At 36.7% G+C, this 22,652-nt stretch overlaps 1 protein-coding gene across 1 annotated transcript; it reads left to right on the top strand.

Annotated features, from left to right (window-relative positions):
- Positions 1–313: 313 nt before the first annotated feature.
- CASD1 (CAS1 domain containing 1) lies at positions 314–22,056 on the top strand. Its single transcript, XM_009697451.1, has 17 exons — positions 314–411; positions 1,116–1,236; positions 2,786–2,830; positions 5,086–5,148; positions 6,435–6,479; positions 9,150–9,273; positions 11,020–11,234; positions 12,236–12,661; positions 13,050–13,139; positions 13,668–13,787; positions 14,747–14,903; positions 16,478–16,557; positions 17,395–17,496; positions 18,816–18,956; positions 19,499–19,576; positions 20,535–20,627; positions 21,698–22,056. Exons 1-17 carry the CDS (start codon positions 389–391, stop codon positions 21,962–21,964), a joined length of 2,190 nt encoding a protein of 729 aa, XP_009695753.1. The 5' UTR covers positions 314–388; the 3' UTR covers positions 21,965–22,056.
- Positions 22,057–22,652: the final 596 nt, after the last annotated feature.

The raw sequence follows: 22,652 nt of genomic DNA, 5'->3' as shown, positions 1-22,652 counted from the left end.
GTTGATAGCACCGTGGATTGGCATCTTTTGGTGGAAACACCATTCTAGGTCACAACATCTTTCTGACAGCAGAAATGGGATCACTAACATTTTGTGGATAGAGGAGTGATTTACAGAGAAGTGTGGTATGATAAGTGAGAAGACAATTTGCAGAAACTTGTGCAAGGTGTTTTTCCAATAAGTTAAATTTGTTTACTGCTATTGATTGTTTCAATTCCCGTGTTTCAAATGTTGTCAAATTATTTTTTTAATAGCAATGGAGCTGTTTTAACTTTCATCTGTCTGAATTCTAATCTTAATATAACATTTTAAAGGTGGTGATACGTGTGAGTATCTTCTGTCCAGTGGGAGATTTCTTGGAGGAAAAGTATGGCAACCCCACAGTTGTATGATGCATAAGTATAAAAACAGGTAAGGAAACTCATGTCTTGTGTTCATCTGCCTGGAAGGAAGAGTCGTCATTTGACTGCAGCTTTAGTAATTGCAGCGTCATCTATTTTTCACTTTATAGCTGATTCTCTAGGCTTCCAAAAATATGCAACATTTATCAGAAGGAAGTCTTTTCCTTGTACGTTATCTGTGTGTCTACAGTGTTTACGATAGTTGTATTTATATATAAAAACACAAATAAATGCTGGTGATAGTAGTACTGGTACGTGTTTTGGAGAGCCACAGGATACTGCAGGAGACCGCATGGCTTCATATGTCACTCTCAGATTGCTAAAGGGAAAATACTGACCTTATGTGTAGAATCACAAATAAAAAAATCCCAAATAAAATTATGAATCACCTTTTTTCACGTACTAGTAAGAGAACTTTTCTTTTTAGAATTATGGCGTATAGTACCATTTTGAAACTATTATGTTTGTGGCAGCACAGAATAGGAAAGTCTGCTTGGTTGTTTGCCTAATCACATTAGCAGGAGAGTTCTTTTTCATTTCTATGCAAACTACACTAAACTTTTTATTAATCCAGCATGTTTTAAAAAAGATTTAACGTTCCTTAGAGCTGGATGTAATGCTTAGAATTATCTGTATTGCTCTGTAGATTTTCTAAAGACTTTTTCCTAAAATATAAATTTCCTGTAACATGAATGTTACTGTTTTGTTTTACAGTGAAGCAAAAAATTGCCTCATAGACAAACATATTGTGTTTATAGGAGATTCTAGAATTCGACAGCTGTTCTATTCATTTATAAAACTCATAAATCCTCAAGTCAAAGAAGAAGGAAATAAGGTGAGATAGTTTATTTTGATGGTGCTTCTGTTTCCTTCCTAATTTACCTCATAACTCTTCTCTAAACTTTAAAAAAGCAAGAAATAATACTATTTTCTGGCCTAGGCATCATGAAGAAGAACCACAGAAAGATCTTTTGGGAAGAACAAAATTAGACCAATATAATTGTTGGGTACAGATGAGATGATTTGGAATCTGAGAAGTGAACTAGGAAGCTTGAGAGAAAGCTTGCATCAGTCTGGGAATAAATTAATGAAGCTGACTTGTCCCATAGCAACTTATGCTTCCTGTTTGGTTTCTCGATGAGAAAATGATTGCTCCATTGTGTGTTTTTGAGTAGTAGTAATTCATGGCTTATAATTTGTCATTGTAAATGTCAGTTAAATTGCTGATCTAATCTTTTAATAAAAATCCTTGGGGCAGTGAAAGACTTCCAGGTCTAACTTGAGGCTGAAACTAAAAATAGCTCCTGGTCTTACCTTCCTTTTGTTTGCTGCTGAAGAGCTGTGAGAATTTTATAAAGTGAAGAATGTAAACTGCAGCTTGCTGGGTGGAAACAGTAAGAAAGGATTTGGCTGTATTATGTGTTGAACAGAATATTAATTTCTTTTGCTCTATCATGCTTCTTAGGCGTATTCCTTCATGGATGTATGAACATATGTGAGGGAAAAGACACATTTCACTTTCAATTGTACATCACATTTGTCAATTATTTAGTAATTCTTTCATTTAGAAGTGCAAGCTGGCAGCTTGTTCAGCAGACAGCGTGCAGTCACTTTCACATGTCAAAACAAGATGTTTGATTGATCGAATAACTGGTTTTCCTAGTCAGTTAGTTATGTCACAGTTGCTGCCCAAAAGTGATGGTGAGATGATAGAGTGCTATAATTGATTTTGAGTCTAGAGGTATCTTTTGTCAAGTATTTATGAAATCAAGATCTCAGTTTGTAGAAGAGAAATACAGTAGTTCTTTTGGATCAGGATTGAAACTAGTATTGTATTTAGTAATATTTTAAAGGAGGATTGTGTATGCAGTATCTGCCTGCTTCCTTTCTGATTTCTTACAATTTCACTCAGCAAATTTAGTAATGCATTCCAGACTTTACTTCTGCCTGAGATTAATTTCTTTTATTCTTTAATTAAAACTATGTCGGTGGTTTTATGCAAAGAAGATGGACAGATGAAAAGGAATGCTAGGGGAAAGGAAGTGTGAGAAAAGAGAGAGGAAAAAAGTCTAAGTTTTTCTTATTTTAGGAGGCTAAGTTTAGGAAAATACTTTATACCTTTGTGACAGAGTGAACAGAAAGCATTTCAGACTTTGCATAGATTTCTTCCAGAAAAAATAACCCTTGATGCGAGTAGCTTGTTTTGTCAAGAAAGTAACATAAACGTTTTGCATGAGTATACTGACAAGTTTATACAAGAAAAATCTTTTCTACTGAAGATAAACATTTGGATGAAAGCAAATTAACATAGGAATGTAAATGTTTTCTTTTTCATTCTGAAAGTTTGTCTTGCTTTGATTTTATTGTTTTGATTCTTTTGACAGCATGGAAATATCCCATTTGAAGATAAATCTGCTTCAATTAAAGTGGTAAGTTTTTATCTAGCATTAAATTGCAAGCCATAATCATATTATTATTTCATACAATGTAATCCAAATTGCAGTCAGAGCTCAATTTTCAAAATTTTCATAAGTGCTGTAAAAGGCAAAAGAAGCTGTAGAGTGTCAACAGTCTTTATACATTTTCCACAAAATATATCAGAGTGTATCTTAACATACTGTATTTTAAATATTTTAAATTCTTTGAAAGACTTTGGCTTTGAGTACTTGTATTCTGTGTTGGCTTTAGGCATAAGCTCTGGAAGTGTGTATCATTTTTCTTTTTGTCAGGTCTTATAATTTGGCCTTCCCAAGAATAGCTTTTGCCAGGAAGTTTACTGTGCCAGTGGTGTAAGAGTATGTATCTGGGGCTAACTTACTTGGAGTCATAATTGTTGTAATTGCCATTGAGCTCTCTATGCTATCCCAACAAGTATTCCTTCTACTGTTTTTGCACAGAGAAGTAACCACAACGTTGATTATAATGTGGATATTTAAGTACCTGAGGATAGGTTTTATGAAGGACTCTGTTCTCCTGTGCCCTGGCAATGGAAATGGTGTCCTCAGTAGCTTTCTTTGCTTCCCATCACAGCTGTTGGCAGCGCTGGGATTCTGCTAGTCATGTATTTGTTTATGCCACAGAGACAACTCTTTCTCTGTTCATGAATTGCTGAGTTGTCTGCAAGTGAGTTTTCAGTACCTGTTTATGTACACGGTTAAAGTTTAAGGTACAGAATAACATTTTAGGGTGTGAGCCCATGGCAATTTAAGCCTATACTGTCCAACTTTGTTGCCCTTCACAGTATGTTTTTGTGTTTGTGCTGTAACTAGCCCTGGTACAGCTGGTGAGTGGGCTGTTTTAGGAGTTGATTCAGGCAAAAACTTACCTTGTAGGATTCCTTTTTAGTCAGGTCTGATGTGGCTTATCATATGGTTATCTGAATGCTGGAAAGGAGGGGGCAGAACACAAGGCAGGAGCGGTGCAATGTGATTTATGTTGGTGTAGCCTGACACAGAACTACGTCTTCAAAATTTCTTAAACCTTGGTAGGTGTCTAACCACCAAGATTTGAGGTGGCAGGTTTGGGCTTTTGGGAGATGTCTGGGTAGTTAAGAATATATTCCTAGTCTGCTGCTTCCTTGTTTTGGTGCCATATTGCTGTTGACATTATTGACGTGGTAGCTGAATTTTCACATTTGGAATGGCTGTGACCCAATAATCTAAATGTGGAAGATACTTGACCAACAAAAGAGAAAATCACTGGGAACAAGTGGAGAGTTTAATTTTGCCCTTTCTAGTCATCGTACTGACCCTCCCATACTTCAGCCACTGCAGAGGGCTGCGTGGTTGCTCACAGATTCCTGTCAAATAGTGACTTGACAGTGCTCAAGTGAACTACTAAAATCTTAGGTCTGTGCAAGTGGAAGATGGAGATTTCCTCTCTGCTGGTAGTGTTTCTACATTCTGCATTATAAAGTTTCCTCACAATAGTTTCTGCATATGTAATCCCTGCCATTTCACTTTAATATGTATTTTTAGTCCATTCAGTAGTTCTGAACTTGGGGAGTAAGTAGATGGTAGGAGGTCACGGCTTTAGCTGGGAGATGTAATAGCACTAAACCAAAGTCTAGACTGTCCTTCTGGATGGAGGTTGGGCTCTACTCCTGACATCTAAAAAAATGGTAGTAGGTGATGCATTTAATGGCCGTGGCTCTATTAGTTTTAAACAGCTGATAATTTATGAAGTTGTAAAGTAAATTGTTAGGTTTTTCTTTTTGTTTGAAAATTACGAATACATGCTACCATGTTCTGGAACAAAGAAAATCTGTTGGTAAAAACTGTGGGAAATGGAGCAAAAAGCAAATTCTAATAAATAAGTAATAGATGTGAGCTTGGTTTTATCCCTGATTGCATTGGAATCCAAGGATATCCCATTTGGCAGAAGCTAAAAAATTACTTTCTTGGTGAAATCCCAACTCCTGAACTACAAATTAATTTTCTTCTTTTTTCATGGGGGTAAAGTTTTGGGGGTTTTGTTTTGTTTTGTTTTTCCCTTTTTTTTCCCTTGCTTTCTGTTTTCCATGCGAGAGTGAGATATCAGGCTTTTCATGCTCCCTGTAAAGGAAATCTCGCTTTGGGCCAAGTGTTTTTCCTTCACAGTTGAATTAGTTCGGTTTTTTGAATTCTTGTTATTAGTCTACTGCTTGTCTTTAAGCTTACAGACTGAATCTGCATTTATTTTACAGGATTTCCTGTGGTATCCAGAAGTTAACAGCTCTATGAGGCAACGTATCAAATCTTGGACTGAGGTTTGTCTTAAAAAATATTTCTTTTAGGAAAATATAGTAACTGACTGAGGACCACTACCTTTCTTTTTTTCATACACACGACTGTAATTACTAGGAGTCCAGCAGCTGCAGCATATCACATATATTCAGTCAGTTACGTACCAGAGATCTGAAATTTGACATCAAAATAGTGAAAGGGGGGTACTTACTGGTGTATATGTTTCTGGGCATCTCCTGATTTCCCAAGGATGGCTTCACTTGGACCAAAAAAAAATCCCAAGCCAAACCAGAAAAACTCTACTTTCTAGAAGCAGGTTGATTCATCCTACTAAGAGCTGAAAGGATTTTACTCCGATTTGGTGTTTCATTTCCTCTGTGTCTGTGATGGCTACGCTTTTATGTGACCAAACATTTTTGATCCTTATGTGTCCCTTCCAATTTGAGATATTCTGTGATTCTATGACTTCATATTTATGTTAATTTAAGTGTTTCAAACTGAAGGATAAAGGCAATTTGGAAAGTCAAGAATGCCTTGATTATTTTTTTTTTTTTCAATATTTCCCTCAAATTACATACTAATTATTTTACATATTTCAGTTATGATAGAGGTTTTCATATTATCAGCCTAAAATTATGTTTACAGATTGGCAACTAAATTTTTCTTGTTTCTTTCTTTGTTGACCTTTAAATAACCTGGAGTTATTTAGTAATGGCCCTCAATGATTCTTTTGCTACCCTGTTGGTCATTCTTGCACAACACCTTCCATCAAGATAGCTGAAGTTATAATTTGTTTTTCTTTTTCTGTGATTACTACAAAAAATTGAGAGCTGCTAAACCCTTGCTGTGCCAAGGCAAAACTCATTCTGAAGTGATCGGCACTGTTTGTTTCCATGTACTCTTTTGTTTGAATACATATTCTGTTCCTTGTCCTAGAGGTAACTTGAAGACCTCCGGGGCACCAACTGACAATGCTGAGAGAAAAAGTACTTCAATAGTATGATCTTCAGTTTACTTGACCTTAGGAGAAGATGTTTACATAGCTTTTAAAGAGAACTTACGCTGCTAAATTGATAATGATTGTAAATGCTTATTTGTACTTTGCACTTTTGTGGATTCTGTTATGTGAAAATTCTGCTATATCACAAGTTGTTGTTCTCTAATATATCTGCAGTCTATTCTTTTGTAATCATTAACTGATGGACAAGTTGCGTCACAGTTAATTAAGTCTTAATGAACCTGATCAGTATAATAATAAATATAATTTGTGAATATTTTTAAACTAATTCCTTTTTACTTTTTGTCTTAGGGTTCTGTGGCAAAACCTCATATAATTGTAGCAGGAGCTGCCACGGTAAGTTACACATATATGGGGCATTTTAGTAAAGAAGCAAGTTCTAGTAGAATGACTTTTATGCTCTCAAGCTGGTTACATGGTGAAGTTGTTAAACTCAATTTGTCATTAAAAATATACTTTCAGTGAATTTGCTATTGTAACAAGTACTTCTAAAATATCAGGTGTATTTTATTATAGCTGTACAATGTATAGTACTTGCTTTTTGGCAGCGATACTGGTTGATAAGCATTGATTAGCTGGAACCTACCTAATAAAGTAGCTTTGTTAAAAGCTGATCATTCATTAAGAAAGTTCGATAAAAGTACTTGCATACTAACTGAGTTGCATTTTTAATAAACTCTTCTCAGTCACAAAATATTGCTTTTGAGCGTGGCCCAATCTGGAGTGCTCTTTTTGAGCGCCCATATTTCTTTTAGACTTTTGTGGGCAAAACCCTGATTTTACATGAATAATTCAACAACTAAAGAGATTGCACTTCCTGAATCTTGTTCTGCTGGAAGTTTCCACCACTGCTGTGGGCTGCAGCATCACAGAAAACAGGGCTAACAAGGACCTGAAGACGTCTCCTAACCTGTCAGTTTACCACAAGGCAGAATCAGTTATACGTGTGTTGCGCTTAACAAGAGTCAACCAATTCTTTACAACTTCCAGGGATGGAATTCAACAGCCCCCATTAAGCAGACTATTCCAGTAGTTGGCTGGTATTGGGAGTCAAGAGTCCACATTTAATGTCTCTTAATTCCAGATATTTTGGAACTGGACTTTGAAAGGAATTAGCTATTAATTTTCATACCAGCTCAAATGCAGAGGGGGGAAGAATGTGTTCCATTTTAAACAAAATCCTTTGAAAGCAGTTTGGTTTACAGAGAGATCAGGCATTCTGCAATCTGGAAGATCCTGAGCATACCAATCTAGGGTGAATTCTCCCAATTTTAAGGGAAGGTCCTCTGTGTATACAGACCTCCACACATTTCCCGAGGGATCAGAAATTCTGTTTCCTTACAGGTGGCACCCTAAATTCTCTTCCTCTGTAGGATACACATAAATATTTGAGCTTTAGGAAGCTTAGTAAGCCTAGATTTTCTGTGCTCAGTCTGAGAATCTAGCATGTCTTACTAGCAGGAGTCACTCTATTTCACACAGAAAATGCCACTATATATGGATAGTGTTCTGGCATGCAGAAGGTCAGGTTGCAGAACTACAGGACTCTTAGTTAAATCATGCCTTTTACTTATATATATACATTAGCCATAGCTTGTTGTCCTTTGTGGACAGCAGGAGGTACTAACCAACAATATGCATGTGATGCTCAGCTCTTTGTAACACCAATATATTTATGCAAAACATTCATAGTGATATCTAGAGTTTGCCAAAGACAAACATCCCCTGTTTTGAGGGACTTGTAGAAGAATTAAATGCTTCAAAAATCTGATGCGTTGGCAGCATTACCATGGCTAGCACTAGTGTGGTAACCTGCTAGTAGATTAAACTGGTGTGTACACTTGGACTTGTCACCATTTTGAAACTTACCTGTATCTTTAACTTAGCTCTCTGTTTGGTCATGCTACTTTGGTCTGGACATGTCCATCTTAAGATGTCAACTGTGTAACAGTTTATAAATAGAAGTAAAATCTTAGAAGCTAGAGAAGCTCCAGCTAGTACAAAACTCAGTTGCTTGCTTATTTTGAGAAAAGGAGATGTTCTGAGAATGTCACTACAGTGCTCTGCTGCTTAGTTCCTGGCTTCCTGTTGAATAGAATATGTTTCTTAAAACATCTGTTTAAGTACTATAGGTATTTCACAAGTAAAGATTTAGCTATTGGGAGAAACTGCTTTTTTTTCCAGAGTGTGACCTGTCAGAACAGCTGCATGTTTTCATGAGAACTCATTTATATTTGATAATATTAATATTCTCAGGAAGTGGGTTAATCAGTGTTCATGGCTTACATCAAAATTTTTATGTAGATACTTAGAAATAACTAGAGAGTTCACTACATTAAGACTAAATTTTTTTTTTTTACAGATTTGACTAAATCAGTATAGATACAGTAATATGTTAAAAAAAAAAAGCTAAATCTATTTTTCCTACAGCGTAGGAAATTCTTTTCAGAAGTTTGGAGAAATTCTTAGGTGGCTATAGCATTCTCCCAGTCATTTCATGTAGAAGATTAAATCAGAAAATTAAATGGCCCTTTTTTTTCTTTTTTCTTTGTGGATATCTGCAAAACAGATGGGAATATTGGATCTTGATACCACCGTCAGGTTTTACTTGCACACATCTCTGTGCTAGTGATCAGTTTTCCTGGAGTAAAATTGACTGAATTGGCCAAGATTTTTATATAATGTGACTGGCTTTGCTACTTTGTCATTGTTCAAAGTCAAGGGGTTTTTAATTAAAACATCTTGCATAATTTAATTTATGAAAAATCAAATATACATTAAGTTGAATATTACATATTCTGCATTTAAATGGTCTGTTTAAATGTAATTATCAGTCTAGACAGCTGCTTGGTCCAAAAGAAATTTTTAGCACTCTAAAAGCAAAGACTAAAGAAATAATCTAACTTTATAGAAATAATGAAAAATAGCTACTAACAGAACAATGGAATCAGTTAATTAAGGGTCCTCAGACGTACAGGTTCTGAATCTCTTTCCTCATTTCTCCAGTGGTCTATCAAGATTCACAATGGCAGCAACGAAGCCCTCGCACAATATAAAATCAATATCACCTCAATTGCACCTCTTTTGGAGAAATTAGCAAAAAGTAGTGATGTTTACTGGGTCTTACAAGGTAAAGTAATGAACAGTAGGTAACAATTTGTATTGTCAATGTCTGTTGAATCTTATCTTGTAGGATATGGAAAACAGTCCATATTGCTTACTTGCAGAGTAAAAAGGATGTTGGTTGAATTCCAATCTGGCCTTTCTTGCAGCCTTAACTACCTGGTACCTCACTAGCTGTTACTAGTGATGGAGATTTTAATGCTCTCTCTGGAAAATATTTTGTCTGCTGTATCGTAAGTCTTTGTTAGCTTACTGTCAGACTCAATATGCCAGGTCTGTTCTTGCTGTACTGCGCTCCATATGTGCCTCCTGGGAGTCAGGAACACAGCTGCATGAAACAACTGTATTCTTGTGTTTGTGTTCTATTAAATTTTCAGATTATGTCAATAATAGGAGTCGTTCAACAAGCGCATCCTCTGTGTTGTCTAGAATGAACAAACATACTCTTGAGAATATAGAGAATTTAAGTCTCTGGATTGAAACTTGCTTCTGTGCACTGAGCACTGATGATTTAAGATTAGGAGCCAGAAACCATGGTTCACAATGAGTCTATGAGATTTTTATTATGGCACCAAACTTACATTCTTTTGCTTTTCTTCAATAAAACTAACGTATGTCCCTGACACTGAACACTGAGCTCACAGGTAGAATGTGCTCCTGGTTTATCTGCCATAGAACACAGAATTTTAGATTATCATCACCTTATTTAGAAACATAGGCAGATTTTTAGCCCTGATAGGAATATACCTAGCTGTACCCTTATAGCCACATCCAAGTTCCTAGCAAAGATGGTTCTAGAGGTTAAGCTGAATCAACAGGTTAATCTTCTTGCATTTATTTCAAAACTATGTTTATCTATAACAGAAGCAATTAGCTCTCAGACATGTCCCACCACTCTGTTGATAAAGATCCAGTCCATGTAAGTCATCTCTCAGCTCTTTAATGGAACAAATAAGAGGTGAAGCAGTCTGTACACATAGAATCGTCTAGACATTGATTGTCCAAAAGAAGGCATGAGCTAGCTAAAGTGAATCAACTTACAGCCTATAGAGTGTGTTTCACCAGCGTTATGAACATCAGCAGCTTTTTGTAGCAACTTACTGATCTCCAGCTGACCTTCTGATCTAGAACCCCATATAGCTTTGTGTTAAGCTATACATCATTTCTGAAGCCTGCGGGCAATTAAGTGATGTTCCATTTCTCTGAAAAACTGAGCTTCTGCCATCAGTTAAACTGGAATCAACAGGAGCAAGTGGAATATTCTTATGAACTGTAACTTAGGGAAATGAGAAGTTGGTTTCTTCTGCAGTAGCTAGAGGATTTGAGATTTCCCCCCCACCCCCCCCACCCCATGTGTCTTATTCTGCTGCCTTTCTTCTGTCCTTGTGGCTTTGGAGTCTTTCCTTGGCAGATTCCATTACTGAGAGAAGGCATAAGCAGCTCTACACTCCAGCATTACATGCTTTTCATGGGTTTGGGGCAATTAAACAGGCATTCATGTCTGGCCAAAGCTTTCTAATCTATAAGTACACAGGCATAACTGGGGAATGGCAATAAGAACATTTTGTCATAAATGACTCTAGTTACTACTCCAAGTTACTGTACCAATCAGTCATTCCTTGCTGTATATTTTTTCTGTACCATTAAACAATTGAGACTAGCTAAATGGACATAGCCTGTGCAACTTGAGCTAAGCAAATGTATTTGTGAAGTAGAAGATGAATGTGTTCATTCTTTGTCCTTTCAAATTCAGATCCTGTTTATGAAGATATGCTGAGTGAAAGTCGGAAAATGATCACTAATGAGAAAATAGATGCTTATAACGAAGCAGCTGTTCGTATTCTGAACAGCAGCTCCCGCAATTCCAAAGCTAAAGTTAAAGTGTTCAGTGTATCAAAACTGATAGCACAAGAAACTATCGTGAAGTCTGCAGATGGCCTGCATCTCCCTGAATCAAGCAGAGATACAGTAAGTGTTTTTATCACTGGTCAACATTAAAAAGTAGTAATAGTAAAACAAGATTTTAAGTGAATGTTCTGAAATGGCAGACAATATGAATGTAATGAGGACCTGCACATTCTTCAGGAAATTTTGTTCAGAAGATCCCCATAAGTGGGAGTGCAGTCAGTTATATAGGATGTTTAAAAAACACAATAGCAAACAGGTTAATGCATAGCTATTTTAAAACAGCTGTCAATCCACTAGATCTTTTAGATCCGAGTGCAAACTTTGTGCCTTCATTGGCATGAATGAGTTAGGGTGATAATGATTTGTAAAGCAGTGCTAAGAAATAAGTCTTAAACTTTATCCTATGTGCCTATATAATTTTGTTTAGTAGGGAGTATGAAAAGGATAAGAAAACGCACAACATACACCTTCCTGGTTGCATGGAGTGCCACTGACTTTATTTCTTATCTTTAGCCTCCCAATTTATATATGCATGCAGTGAGTCCCTCTGAGCTTTATCTGGCTGTCCTTGTGAAAGAGCTCTCTTACTGTGTCAGTTTTAGTTCCATGCCTTCACAGGTTTCAGTTGCTTTGTAGTGCCCGATGAACTAAATACTATCTCACCACAGGTTTCAGTCTGATTGTCAAGTTTTAGAGACTTTCATTACTGTGCCTCTTTAGAACCCAAGTTTGTGAGCTGTTTTTCATTATAGTCCATTTAGCTCTTCATAGCTCCATTTATGACCAATAGAGACAACCCTTCTGTTGTAAGGATTAGGATTAGGTCTTTTTGCTTATCACCTCAGGAAGGTCAAGGGTTTCTTGTTCGGAAGAGGTGTTTTGACTGTACTGTTGAATGCAATGAGGTATGTAGGGGTACTGTGAAATTTTACCTATATAATGATAAGGGAGAATTGCATATGTTTTATGTCAGTGCATGATCTAGAAGAAAATTTCTTATGATGAAAATATTAACCTTTTTTTTAGAGATTAATTGACAAAACTACTTATTTCTTTGACAGAACGCGATGATTCTTATGAATGTCTACTGCAATAAGATAATGAAGCCCATTGATGGCTCCTGCTGCCAGCCTCAGCCTCCTCTTACTCTGATACAGAAGTTAGCTTTCTGTTTCTTTACTTTGTCCATTATTGGATATTTAATTATCAATTTAATTCATCGGAATAATTATCGGAAGAACAAACCGTGCACTGATTTGGAAGGTGGAGAGGAGAAGAAACCTGCCATCAGCACTCCTAATGTTTCTACTTTAGAGATGCTCTTACACTCCTTCTGCAAACTTGGTCTAATCATGACCTATTTTTATCTATGTGACAGAGCAAATCTTTTCATGAAGGAAAATAAATTTTATACGCATTCATCTTTCTTCATACCAATTGTCTATATCTTGGTTTTGGGGGTATTTTATACCGAAAATACCAAAGAGGTAATGATCATGTTGACATCTGGCTTATAATGTTGTTTCCAAGTTTGTAAACAACTAATTGCTAAATATTGAAAGTTAAATTTTCAAAATCAATATAACTCATCTGCAAAAAATGCACTGACAAGCAATATAATGTTTGCATGGAATTAGATGCAAAAGCTTTCTGAAAGCATATGGGTATGAGCGCTTTTAGCCATCGTCACTCAGTCAAATTGGAAGCGAGCATAGCTGGATTACAAGAGAGTGCAGATCACGTTAAAATCTGGCTTTTACAGTTGAAACCTGTTTGCCCATAAAGTGTTTTACAGTTTTGAACTTTTTCTCCTCATTTTGTAGATGTTCATTGTGCTTTTTGGAATAGCAACACTCTTGTTTTGTTTTGCATTAGACTAAAGTGTTAAATAGAGAACAGACTGATGAATGGAAGGGCTGGATGCAACTTGTTATTTTGATTTATCATATCTCTGGAGCAAGCACTGTAAGTGATTTGAATTTCATAATTTTTTTTAAATGGGAATACAATTTGGGTATGTTACTTCAAAAGAAAGTGCAAATGTGTATTAGAATTGAATAGAATGAATAACTAATGCTATTGTTCCTGTAGTTTTGAAAATGGTATTAACAGAATTAATTTTTCGCTTTCTTTAAGTGTGGATTTCATTGATAAGAGCATTTTATGTATTACTTGACCAGTGAAAAAATGTGCTTGTTTCCTCCATTTAGATTACGTTAATTGATTTTTAATTACTAGCAACACTTCTTTTTTATGTTCTGAACTTGAAACTGCTGAAGGTAATCTTTCAAAGAGTCCTCCTTAAGTTTCTCTTAACTGGTAAGGGCACCAAAAGAGCTTAGTAAGACACGGGGGAATGTAGCATAATGTTCCTTTTCTTAGTTAAACCTGATTCACCGCAATGCAGAAAAAGCATAAAATAGGAGGGGAAAAAAGGAAAGCTAAAAGCATTTACGTGACCATTTATAAAAGTTACTTTATTTTTCTCAACAGTTTTTGCCTGTGTACATGCACATTCGAGTTCTGGTTGCTGCATATCTGTTCCAAACAGGTTATGGGCACTTCTCATATTTTTGGATAAAAGGGGACTTTGGTGTATACAGAGTGTGTCAGGTGAGAATATCTACTTACAGTTTTTATAAAGATACTTGCTCAGATAGCAAAATACCCATAATATATCTGTACTTCCTACATAGTGTGATATAAGATCACTTAACCAAGGTTTGCACTTTTAAAATGGCTATTGTTTCTATGTAATCTGACCTGTGTAATCGGTACTGTTTATCTAATACAAACATATAGCATGTAATGATACTTACAGTGTAAAAAATGTAAGTAGGCTTTAAAATATCAAGACAAGTATTTTCCCATATATAGCAATGGAATTTTCATTTCAGTAGCAATTTACAATATATAGCAATATATAAGTAGCGATCCAGGTAGGCTTCCAATGACAGTGTAGTGGAGCGTACATTTGTTAATAAAGAAAATGAATTTTCACACCATAATGATGCTGAGGAACATACCTATTTTTGTGGTTTCCCTCCCAGGTTTTGCAGTGTGTACTGGGGCAGTTTTAAAAAAATGTTAAAAATATATCTTTTAGTGCTCTTAAGTGTTATATTGTCATGTAACTCAGGTCGTCATGCTTATTAAATGTATGCCTACAGCCTAACTGCAGCACCGGTAATGACATTACCCTGGCTTTAACTGAGCTAGCCCAGGCAGCTATGGGAGTGAAAGCAGAGAAGCAATAACAGCATCCAGCAACTGGAATACTCAGTCCTCAGCCTGGGGAATAGCCAGTTCTGTTTTACCCGATTTTCGTTGCTATCTCTACCCAGGTAGGCCAGCGTAGGACAGGTCCAGTACTACATAATCAGCCTGCAGTCCTATATTACATTGTTCGTGTTCTGTGAGATACTTACCTGTGTTTCAGCTGAAATGTAATCAGCATGTGAGATGTAAAATACATAGATATTTTCATATAGTGCTAAAGAAACATGTCCCTCATCTAAGCTTTGCCTCCCAGTTTATATATCGTCTGTCTTCTCTCTTCTGGCAACTTCCAGGTTTTATTTCGTCTCAATTTCTTGGTTGTGGTACTGTGCATAGTGATGGACCGACCTTACCAGTTCTACTACTTTGTGCCGTTAGTCACTGTCTGGTTTATGATCATTTATGCCACCTTAGCTATGTGGCCTCAGATAGTTCAGAAGAAAACAAATGGTAAGACTTTTTTTTTTTTCTTTCTACTATAAAACATTTCCATGTAACTACAGTGATAACCATACAAAAAATGGTATTGTTAGGAGATCTCAGTCTATTTGTAAGATAGTCAAAATACGTTAAACAGCTGTTCACAGAAATGCAGTTTGTCATAGATGAATTGAGAGCAGCCCTGAAGAGAAGGACTTGGGGGTGCTGGTTGATGAGAAGCTCAACGGTTGGACTTGATGATCTTTGAGGTCACTTCCACCCATAATGATTCTGTGATTCAACATGACCCAGCAATGTGCGCTTGCAGCCCAGAAGGCAAACCATGTGCTGGGCTGCATCAAAAGCAGCGTGATCAGCAGGTTGAGGGAGGGGATTCTCCCCCTCTACTCTGCTCTGGTCAGACCCCCCCCTGCAGTACTGCCTTCAGCTCTGGAGCCCCCAACACAAGAAGGACGTGGACCTGTTGGAGCGAGTCTAGAGGAGGTCCACGAAAATGATCAGAGGGCTGGAGGACCTCTCCTCTGAAGACAGGTGGAGAGAGGTGGCGTTTTTCAGCCTGGAGAAGAGGAGGCTCTGGAGAGACCTTATAGTGGCCTTCCAGTACCTAAAGGAGGACCTACAAGAAAGCTGGGGAGGGACTTTTCACAAGGGCCTGTAGTGATAGGACAAGGGGCAATGGCTTTAAACTGGAAGATTCAGATTAGATACTAGGAAGAAATTCTTCATGGTGAGGATGGTGAGGCACTGGAACAGGTTGCCCAGAGAAGCTGTGGATGCCCCATCCCTGGAAGTGTTCAAGGCCAGGCTGGATGGGGCTTTGTGCAACCTGGTCTGGTGGAAGGTGTCCCTGCCCATGGCAGGGGTGTTGGAACTAGGTGATCTTTGAGGTCTCTTCCAACCCAAACCATTCTATGATTCTACGAATTACATGTCAGTTGAAAAAGGATACAGCTGATAACTAAACTGTCTCTGGTTACAGTCATATTAGAATAATTTTTAGTAAGTTTTGACAATCAGAAATGTGTTTTATCAAGAGCTATAATGTTACTGAATCCAAACTAAAAACACAGATTACACTATGTGTGCTAGCTGAGATGACCTGCAGTTGAGCTTTGGAGTACAACTGGTACCTCAAAGTTTAATAATATGTGCTGTACTTATTTCACATGACAAAAGCTGTTGGGCATTTTGTTTTATTTATTTATTTACATTCACCTAGAATAAGGACTGCCTGTGCAGAGTGTTTGGGAAAGCAGGGGCTTTAAAATAGTGTTTCTGTTTAAACACCTAAATTCTCTTCTTTCTGCACGTATGTTGTCCCTGTTTTAGACATGAGGCTTAATTTAGGATTAATTAATTGATAATTGCTGTGAATGTTTATTTTAACTGATTAAAGTAAAATTTTAATATGTAAATGTAGATAGTGATAAAATATTGCTGGTGATATTTGAACACTTATTTATGAATGTATCTATTACTAAGCATAGCTACTGTAAATAGTTGGCAATTATTGTTTAATGTGTCCTGGGTTTTGCTATTGAAAAATGGATGACTGTATACTGATTAATTTATTTCTTCCTCAGGGAACTGCTTATGGCACTTTGGTTTACTGCTGAAACTGATTTGCTTACTGACATGCATATATTTTCTGTCATATTCTCAGGTTTGTAAATTTTGACTATTTTTATCCTTGACAACCTAAGAGTATATTACCTATCTCTACTTTTTAGTGTAACTTGTATAGTTGCTCCTGTATCATAAATACAGAAGTTGTTTCTCTTCATATTTGAATTGGTGTGGATGCTGGAAAAAACCACAATTCTATATCTTACTCATTTGTAATGCTTGATGTGTTTTCAGTATACTACTACAAATGTAATAAATACAAAGGTCTATATGCTTTGGTTTTGGGGTGGGGCTTTTTTGATGTGCTTAAAGTTACTGGTTTTTGCTAGCATATGGTGATACATATGGTGATACGGTGATATGAAGGCCTGTGTCTCTTAGAGACCTGGTGTTGTCTTTGATACCTCATCAAAAGACTGATTATCGTGCTAATTAGTGACTTACTGCATGCTGTAAGTATAGCTGACAGAAATAAGGGCTGAGTTTGTCACTTGGGGACTTTACAGGGGGCATTGTGTGGTTTTAATCCCTTGTTAGTTTTAAGCCTGTTGAACTGTAGTCTTCTCTAGAGTATGCAGTGGTTATCCCAACATGTCAGTGGATCTTCAAGCCTGCAGTACAAGATGGAAGGTGTGCCAATACCTTTAAGGGAAATGAAACTGAAACCCTCTCTCATCTGAAGATGTATTTTTGTGTGTGGTTTTTTTTTTCTTTTGGGAGGGAGAGTAGCTTCTAAGGAAGCCTGTTATTTTGGTAATGCCATGTAGCTAGTGAAATAGGGATGTTATAATATTAAAAGACAGCATATTGATTCAAATTTAGTAAATATGGTTGACATCAGTGTTAATGCTTTTGCCATCTTTATTTTTTACAGGGCGCATTTGAGAAGATATTTTCTTTCTGGCCACTGTCCAAGTGTTTTGAACTGAATGGGAATGTCTATGAATGGTGGTTTAGGTGGAAGTTGGATCGCTATGTATGTAACATTTGCATAAATTTATACTGGTCTTTTAAGTATATTTTTTAATCTGAGCGTAAGGGAGGGTTCTTTTCCTTTCCTCTAGAGAAAGCAGGAGTTTGTCCCAGTGGGTTGATTAATAGAAGACTAAGATACATCCACCTTACTTCTGCAAATGTCTGCCAAAGCCTTGCTTAAAGGATGGATGTTGATTTATTTGCTGCTGGATCCTGCTTAGTTTACTTTTAAAAAATAAAGTCAAAAAGTGACCTAGATTGGTCTTTTCTCAAGAAGTCTACTGTGAAAATTTAACACCGATAGCACTTCAGGTTATTGAAATATGATGCAAATTACTGTGGTGGCTTTCTTAATAATATTTTTGAAAGTTGTATCAATTAAGGATATCTTTCTCTTAAGGTAACCTTTAAAACGCTTTTAAAATCAGGGTCTTGCTGCCCAAACCAGAGTATCCTTGCACATATTTCTAAAAGGTTTTCTAGTGGGAAAGCGCTTTCTTTCCAATTACTGACCCTACAATGTGCGGAAGTAGAACAGGGAGACACTGGTCTGTTTTTTTGCCTTCTTGGTGAGGTGAGTGGAGTTTCTAAAATGCTAACCTTATCCTTAACGGGATCACTTGCATGCTTCTCCCTCTGGTGGTCTTCAGTAACTGAAACTTGGGGAGTACGCAGTTGTCACATCCTGGGCTGCTCCCATCATCAGCACACACTGCGTTGCGACATTTCAGACTTGGAGCTTTGTTGCTTGTGAACAGTGTATATTCTGTGATGCTGCTAAAGAGGAAGTCGCAAAATAAATACAGAAGACAGACACTGCATGGGCCTGAAACAGCATCGTGTTGCTAGCTAATGAGAACTTGGCGTAAGATCATAAAACACTCTCAAAGAACTGTGTCTGTGAGTGAGGGAAGCGCTTGTAGTGCTTCTTGAATGTTTTCACCTGCCAGCTTGGGAGAAGGCCAGAAACTCATGGTTTTTCCCCACAGAAAGCCCTTTTCAATGCTGGCATAAATTGCAGAGGGGATAGTAGGTACTTGAAAGCTTCTTGAAATTTCATTGTTGTGTCTTCAATGCTCTGTGAAGCATTAGTAAGAGTACTTTATTTGTAGGCTTTGAGTTGAGTTAAAAACATGGCTTATGACAACCTATTTTAGAAAGCCTGTTTTTATTTGCTTCAGTACATCTAGGAAGGACCTTTTGACACCTAAACTTTGGTATTACAAGTACTTTATCCTGTAGCATTTCTGTTAAGAGTTTGTACCTGAAGTACTTGTAAAAGCCATGAAATATTCATTGCATTCTGTTCGTCTTTTACAGGTAGTTTTTCATGGGATGCTGTTTGCTTTTATTTATCTGGCATTGCAGAAACATCAGATGATATCAGAAGGAAAGGGAGATCCTCTTTTCTCCAACAGAGTTTCAAATGTGTTATTATTTATTTCAGTTGTTTCCTTTTTGGTACGTACCTAGTGTAATTAGTATAATCAGGTTTGTAAATCTCTAAAGAATACGTTTTCTTAAGTTCTTGTTCAGAAAATATATTGATTTAAAAAATTAAATCTTGATCTGGAGATACTGCAGCTGTGTTTTGTGCACAGCCATAGCTATCTACTCACTAAAATGTTTTTTCCTTTCAGTCAACTGTAGATGAAAACGTAATCGCTGTCTCAGTTCATTGCAAAGGTTACAAGAAAATTAGATCATAAAAATAGTATGGTAGATAATGCAGCTGTTGTCTCCACTCTTGACTGCTTATCTATGATGAAAAAATTGTCAACAGTATGCCTGTATCTTAGGGTATGAATAAAAGTATGGTATTAATCAGTTGCAAAGAAGAATTTGAGAGAAACACAAAACTAAACATAATGTACTTTTTTCTATTACTGTCCCACATCTTAGTGAACCAGCTACTGCTGAAGCACTTCAAAATAGCTTACCTCTTGTTTAATTTTTTAATGTTACATATAATTGCTATACAGACTGATTTTTGTATCTTTTAGACCTACTCTGTTTGGGCTAGTAGCTGTAAAAACAAGACAGAGTGCAATGAACTACATCCTTCTGTTTCTGTGGTGCAGGTAATGATAGTCCTTTTCCTTACAGTGATAGAATCTAGTCTGTTCTTGTTTGGGCTTTAAAAAAATTTTTTTTTAAATATATTTTTGCTTTAGCATGGAGTGTCAGATACTGAGCTTCATTCTCATGCCTGAAAGTGAAAAAGGGTTTAAGTACATTGCTTACTGTTTTTCATTGCCTTTAAGCACTGAAATCGCATACTGTGATTATGCTTTTGATTAACCTTGATGGCCTTAGTGTAGGTTTCATATGCACTGTTCAAGTTCAGACCCAACTTTTCACTGATTGTACAGCAGTGGAAAAGAAGACAGCTGTAGGGAAGCATGAGTGTTTGGGAGGTATTGGTGTAGGAAGCAACCTTTGGGACCCTGTAGTCACTTTTAGGCAGAGAAGAGGTGGGCCACAGGGGCATGCATGTGGTTTTCTTGAATTTAGATTTTCCTCTTACTGTGTCCCCTGCCCTGCTGTACCCCAGCTGTCTGATTCTGTTCCTTCTCTGTTTCCTGTTTTTAATAGTTTGTCCTGCTTTCTTGAGGAGCAGCATGTGTGACTTAATTATTTGTCCATTTTGACACCTTCTCTTTAAAAACTGAGGGTTGACTCAGATTTGTGGCTACCTTCATTTTAGGCTGGCATGGTGTAACATGTTTTGTGACCATGCCTAGTAAGTGTATAGTAGTGTCTATCAACATCAAGGTCATTATTCTACTGAAGATGTAAATGTGACTTGCTATGCTGTAAGAATGTGTACAAGAGATCTGCAATTTCAAGACCTACTTTATTAAGTATAAACTGCATGGATTTTTGTTTGGTTTATACGTTTATTAGATTTTAAAGAAAATTTAATGCATGATGCACTTCAGTTTAGACGGGGGAAATGAATAAACCTTTTCTGTTTGTGCGTAATGTGCTTGTCATTCACAGTCACTTTTTTTTAACCCTTCTTTTTTTTAAAAAAAGATTTTAGCTTTCATCCTTATCAGGAACATTCCTGGATATGTCCGATCTGTGTATAGCTCATTCTTTGCCTGGTTTGGCAAAATTTCTCTAGAGGTAAGTAGAATGATCAGAAGTAGAGTGAATTGAACCTTAGAAATGTAAAGTGGTTTTACTATGTAAATTGTAGTATAACACATAAAGAGTGAAAACATTTACTGGCTTATTTAATACCATGCTGTTGTGTTTGACCTCTTTTAGCATTGTAGCTTCCATCTACACTTAAAAATCATAGCTGAAATAGCATTGTCACAGTAGCAAACTTATTTCTTATGCTGGGGGCGGGGGGGTGGGCAGTTTAGGGTTGTGAGAGTGGGGATTTAATGCTAGAGTAAGCTGTGGTGTGTATGCAGTTGAAAGATAAAAATTAAAGCCCGTTGAAGAATCAGCATGAATTATACTGAGAAGTACACTTAGAAATGTGTTTGCCCTAGAAAGCTTTCCTGCATTAATAGGCAGTGTAACTTAACAAACAAAACCCTCCTCAGTGCAAATGTTATCTTGTTCCATTGACTGGGTATTTTGAAACAGTAGGAATTATCTTGCTTTCCATTTTATTTGCTGTTCAGTAATATTAAAAAGTTGAAATTTACTGCAATACTAAAATATATTTTAGAAAGGGAAAGGAACTTACAGGAGAAACTCCCTGTAATACAATGCATATGTAGTACATGATTTTGAATTTTTTTTAAAGGATCACACTTTCCTGTTCTGATTCCTGGTGAACTTTAAGCTGCTGATCGACTCCAGGGACCTTTGCGTTCATCAGCAATTGAAGCATTGTCTTTTATTTGCAGGCATGTCAGTTCAGTCCCTCACCAGAGACATAGTCACTGAGTGGAGGCGTATTCCTCATCAGTTCTGACATAATGTAAACAATGCTCCCCTATGCCATATTTGGTTAAGGGCTAAGCAAACCCATTTTGCTATGTACTGTGACAGACTAATAGTTTTGTCTTACGGCAAAGACATGGAAAACAGCTTCTCTATGTTATGTAATCATAGATGTCTGACTTCAGCAGAAGTACAGTGTGTCAGTTGATGCGATAGTAATAATTATATGTTTTTACGAAAGTAAAAATATTTATCTGTAAGTATTATTAAACACGCTCTTTTTTTTCTTTTAGCTTTTCATTTGCCAGTACCATATTTGGCTGGCAGCAGACACAAAGGGGATCTTGGTGCTCATTCCTGGATATCCGATGTTTAATGTTCTTGTCAGCACTTTTATATTTGTGTGTGTGGCACATGAAATTTCTCAGATCACTAATGATCTAGCACAGATTGTGGTTCCTAAAGATAACTCAACCCTGCTGAAAAGGTTGCTATGCATAGCTGGATTTTTTTCTGGACTACTCATCTTCTCAGCAATGCAAGATCAGTCAAGGCATTAACTTGAAAAGATTCTTTGAAATTTTCTTCGGGTTTACCTTGTGGCTGCCTGGAGGTACAAGAAGACATTTAAATTAAGTGTGTGGAAAATGTATATAGTGCAAATGTACATATTTTGTGTGGAAATAGACTTCTCAAATAATCTGAGAAACAAGAATGCACTGTACAGAATTGCATGTGAAAATGAGTCTTTTCTACTGGATATACGTTTCTGTTTACATACTGGTTTAAACATGACACAAAGAAGCAAAGTTAAATGGTTTAGCAGTATCATGTGCGTATCATGGAATTTTACCTTGGGTGAGCTGAATGAAGAGTGGATGTTACTAGAGTACTGCCTATACATAACACATGCTGTAAACATTCTCATCAAGGAACAAAAAAGAGCAAACTTGTGATCCTTCGTTAATGGTCACCTTTAGCTGATGTGAAACATGAACTTACTGGTAAACCACGGCATTTTTCTGAACAAAATGGTCATTTTTTGTTCAGAAATGAGTATTTTGGGTGGAGATAGTATATGTTATATGAAACCCTTTATACGTGGAAATAAAAAGTCATCACTGATTCAGTGATTTAAGATACTATGTAAGATTTAATGTTTTTTTAAGAAATTTAAGATGTTTTCAGCAAATATGCTGAATTCTGAGATGAAATTTTTTTATAAAGTTTGATCTTCACCCCCCCCCC

The sequence above is a fragment of the Cariama cristata genome, unplaced genomic scaffold (genome assembly GCF_000690535.1).
Source record: "Cariama cristata isolate BGI_N322 unplaced genomic scaffold, ASM69053v1 scaffold18493, whole genome shotgun sequence".
NCBI lineage: Eukaryota > Metazoa > Chordata > Aves > Cariamiformes > Cariamidae > Cariama > Cariama cristata.
This window is presented reverse-complemented; position numbering and strand designations above follow the sequence as displayed.